General features: G+C 45.4%; 1 protein-coding gene across 1 annotated transcript; it reads left to right on the top strand.

The window, feature by feature from the left end:
• Positions 1–2140: 2140 nt before the first annotated feature.
• nog1 (noggin 1) lies at positions 2141–3416 on the top strand. The gene has a single exon (XM_084037232.1). It carries the CDS (start codon positions 2358–2360, stop codon positions 3030–3032), a length of 675 nt encoding a protein of 224 aa, XP_083893358.1. The 5' UTR covers positions 2141–2357; the 3' UTR covers positions 3033–3416.
• Positions 3417–3741: the final 325 nt, after the last annotated feature.

The raw sequence follows: 3741 nt of genomic DNA on the forward strand, positions 1-3741 counted from the left end.
GAATCTCCTTTTCTGTTTGTGTGTGTGTGTGTGTGTGTGTGTGTGTGTGTGTGTGTGTGTGTGTGTGTGTGTGTCTACCTGAGCGTGCCTCGGTCTCGGTTCCGGCACTGAAGGTTCCTGCCAAGAGCCAGAAGTCTGCTTTTCCTCACTAAATGAGAAATCAGCGGGGAAGGGGCTACAATGACCTGTAGCACGGCTCAAACAAGGAGATTCATTTTGAATGCGTATCCTGAAGCAAAGGTTTTTTAAAAGTCTCCTCAAGAGAAACAGACCTTCTTTAAAAAAAAAAAAAAAGAAGGGGGTCATTACATCGGAGGGTTTATTAGCCAAAGGGAACTGTGTTTGGTTAACTTGAGAATCCAAAAAAAAGGCTCAATTAAGCAGGCGTCTGTCTCAAGTAGGCTGTCTTTTTTTTAAAAGGAGGAATATTTCACTATCAGAATGTTCCTGTGGTAAAACAGTAGGAAGGGATTAGAAGAAACAAAAACAACTCGGCGTTAAATGAGCCTGGCAACGCTGATGACATTTAATTAGAACCATATTTGGACTTCACCCACGCAGCTCACGATTTTAGAAATGAAATATTCCAGCGGGTGAAATATTATTCAGCATGCTGGGTTTTTTTTTTTAATTTTGAGATTTTTATTGCATCTTTAAGAGGCTGACATTTTTTTTTGCATGTAACATGTATGTGTGAATGCAATGGATTTATCTGTCAAGCATTTTTTTTTTTTTTTTTGGTTTGGTTTATGATACGTGCCGGTCAGATGAAAAATATACGGGTGACATTTTCCAGACTTTTCGCCATCATTTACCGTAAACTAAATGAGTCGCTCAAAGTGTGTGTGTGTGTGTGTGTGTGTGTGTGTGAGTGTGAGTGTGAGTGAATTAGCTCATTCAAAAAATGAAACAGAGATGCATTTATCTAAACGCGGATGGTTTACGGCTGATGTAGCAGCTGGCTAAGTTCTTCCACTAAATTATTTTTCAAAGAATGATTCTCTGAGCTGAGCTTCGACAGGTTTTCGAAAAAAAAAAAAATTGTGATACTTTCCATGAGCCCCACCGCTTTTTTAGTTGAGCGTTGTTTATTTGGGAGCTAATTTTTGGGCCCCCACTTTATTGAGACGCTGGTTTACAGGCAGAAAATATCGTCCCGTATGAGTTGGACATGCGTTATAAAATCTCGTTTTCAGACTGTTAATTGTGTCTTTATTCAATTAGCAGAGAGTTGCCTGCTAATTGGTTGATTGGGTGATCGTCTTACTGGAAAAAAATTTGTGGAACGAATAGAAGCTGCAGCTTTCCTTTCCTTGTGTTTCCCCTCCCTTGCACTGTCGCTTTCACGTGGTTTTCAACATGATCTCATCCCACGCTGTCTGACAGCATCACATATGTTCTGTATCGGCTTGTTTCAAATGACTCTCCACATCATTTCATGCACATTTACACAAGAAAGACTTGAGATCACGAGAAGCACAAGAAGTGAAATATTCAGATGCTTTTTTACTGAAGCAAAAACGTAGAAGCTGGTAACTAGAACCGTAGTATAAAGTATCAGAAAATGGACATTTAACTTGAGTTGCTGCTGTTTTTTTTTGTTTTTTTTTGTATTTGCAAGACCTTTTTGGTGCTTTTTTATTAGTTCTTTTAAAGTAGAAACAATTTGACTTTAAATGACCTGGAAATGTTACCGGTTTCACCAGAAAGCCTCGAGATCACGGCGTCTCACTGATTCTGGCTCTGAAGTGAAATATCCAGAAGAAGCTGGTAACTCGAACCGTCGTATAAAGTATCAGAAAATGGAGAAAAGGCTGTTTTGGGTCGTATTTGTGAGACCTTCTGGGTGCTTTTGTGCAGAAGGATTCTCCAGATGAAAGACTTCCAACAATCATTCCCACTGTGAGGCTGATTTAAGGATGTCTGGAGAACCGACAGGGGGCGTCTCCTCTGCGATGCTTACCCCCCTCCCCCCGCCCCTCTCCACCCCCCCAGCGCGGTGGAAGAAGGAGGTATTGGGGATCTCCTCCTAGACAACAAACCCACATTCAAAGAGGGGCGCGCGGATTACGTCACGCTCCGTGCGGAGGATATAACGCAGGTCGCGGGTTTACGCTCGGCGCTGTGCTGTGGAGGAGACGAAGGGAGCGACGCATCATGCCGAGCCCGCGTGCACGGAGCCCCGAGGACACAGCTGAGATTTTGTTTTACGCGAAGAAGTAGTTTGCGTCGCGTGTCATCATGGGAAAGTGAATGTTGAAGGGGACTCTAAAAACGCATTTTTGGATACACGGCTCACGCGTAATTACGCACGAGAAGAAGTGTTTTTGAAGCAGCTCCCCTCCGCGCGCACTGACATGGATCAGCCTCAGCAGTGCGTCGCCATGTATCTGCTGGTGCTCGCCCTCGGTCTGCTCCTGGACCGGGGGACTTGTCAGCACTACTACCTCCTCCGGCCCATCCCGAGTGACAGCCTGCCGCTGGTGGAATTAAAAGAGGACCCGGACCCCGTCTTCGACCCCAAGGAGCGGGACCTTAACGAGACGGAGCTGAAGAGCCTCCTGGGCGACTTCGACGGCCGCTACTTGTCCGTGCTGCCGCCGCTGGAGGACAAAAACGCCGGTGGCAACGACGAGCTCGACGACGTGGACGCGCAGAAGCCCGGCGGCGGCGTGCTGCCCAAGGAGATCCGGGCGGTGGACTTCGACGTCCAGTTCGGCAAGAAGCACAAGCCCAGCAAGAAGCTGAAGCGGCGGCTGCAGCAGTGGCTGTGGGCGTACTCCTTCTGCCCGGTCGCGTACACGTGGACCGACCTGGGCAACCGCTTCTGGCCGCGGTTCGTGCGCGTCGGCAGCTGCCTCGGAAAGCGGTCGTGTTCGGTTCCGGAGGGGATGGTGTGCAAACCGGCGAACTCGACCCACCTGACTATACTGAGGTGGAGGTGCGTGCAGAGGAAAGGGGGACTGAAATGTGCCTGGATTCCGGTTCAGTACCCGATCATCACGGACTGCAAATGCTCCTGTTCAAGTTAAAACACACAAAGACTCTAAAATAATAAATTATAAGCTCATATTTTTGTGATTCTTGTTTTTTCACGTGCACTACCGAGTGTAGGAATGTATTTTCTGTATATGGGTGCCATGCAGTTATATATAGCTCCCCCTGTACAAAGTCAGTATTATTTGTAACCAGAGCCTACTTTATTTGTTGGAGAATATTGGTTATATATATATATATTTTGTATTTATGGAGATATGGCGCATAGAGCCGCGTTAAAAAAAGGACTTTTCTGTTTTTGGATTAAAAACAGATCGACCTCAAGAGTTGAACGTGGAATTATTGATACAATCTGTGTATCGCTGTTTGATCCTGTAAATTAAGGGAAAATGTGCTATTTATTCTTTATATTCGTACAATAAAACGACACTGAAATGACTTTAAATGCTTTTTCTCCTCCTTGACTCCCTCGAAAGTCAACCTGCCAGCGTGCATGATGGGAAGTTCTCACGCCGACGTCATCAGAAACTTCGTGGTGTCTTTCTCTTTTCCGTATGTGTCTTAAGGAGGGTTCGGTGTTTTGGAAGTGTGTATTTTATGTCTGAATGACGATTCAAAGTGACCCATTGAAGTGGAAATGATGACAATCGGTTTATGTCCGAGCAAGATTTCACATCCAGTACAAAGAAGTAGCTTTGGTGTAAAAAACATAGATAAACATGCTATAAATGTGCACAAGAGGCA

The sequence above is a fragment of the Eutrigla gurnardus genome (assembly GCF_963514095.1).
Source record: "Eutrigla gurnardus genome assembly, chromosome: 20".
In the NCBI taxonomy this organism is placed as follows: domain Eukaryota; kingdom Metazoa; phylum Chordata; class Actinopteri; order Perciformes; family Triglidae; genus Eutrigla; species Eutrigla gurnardus.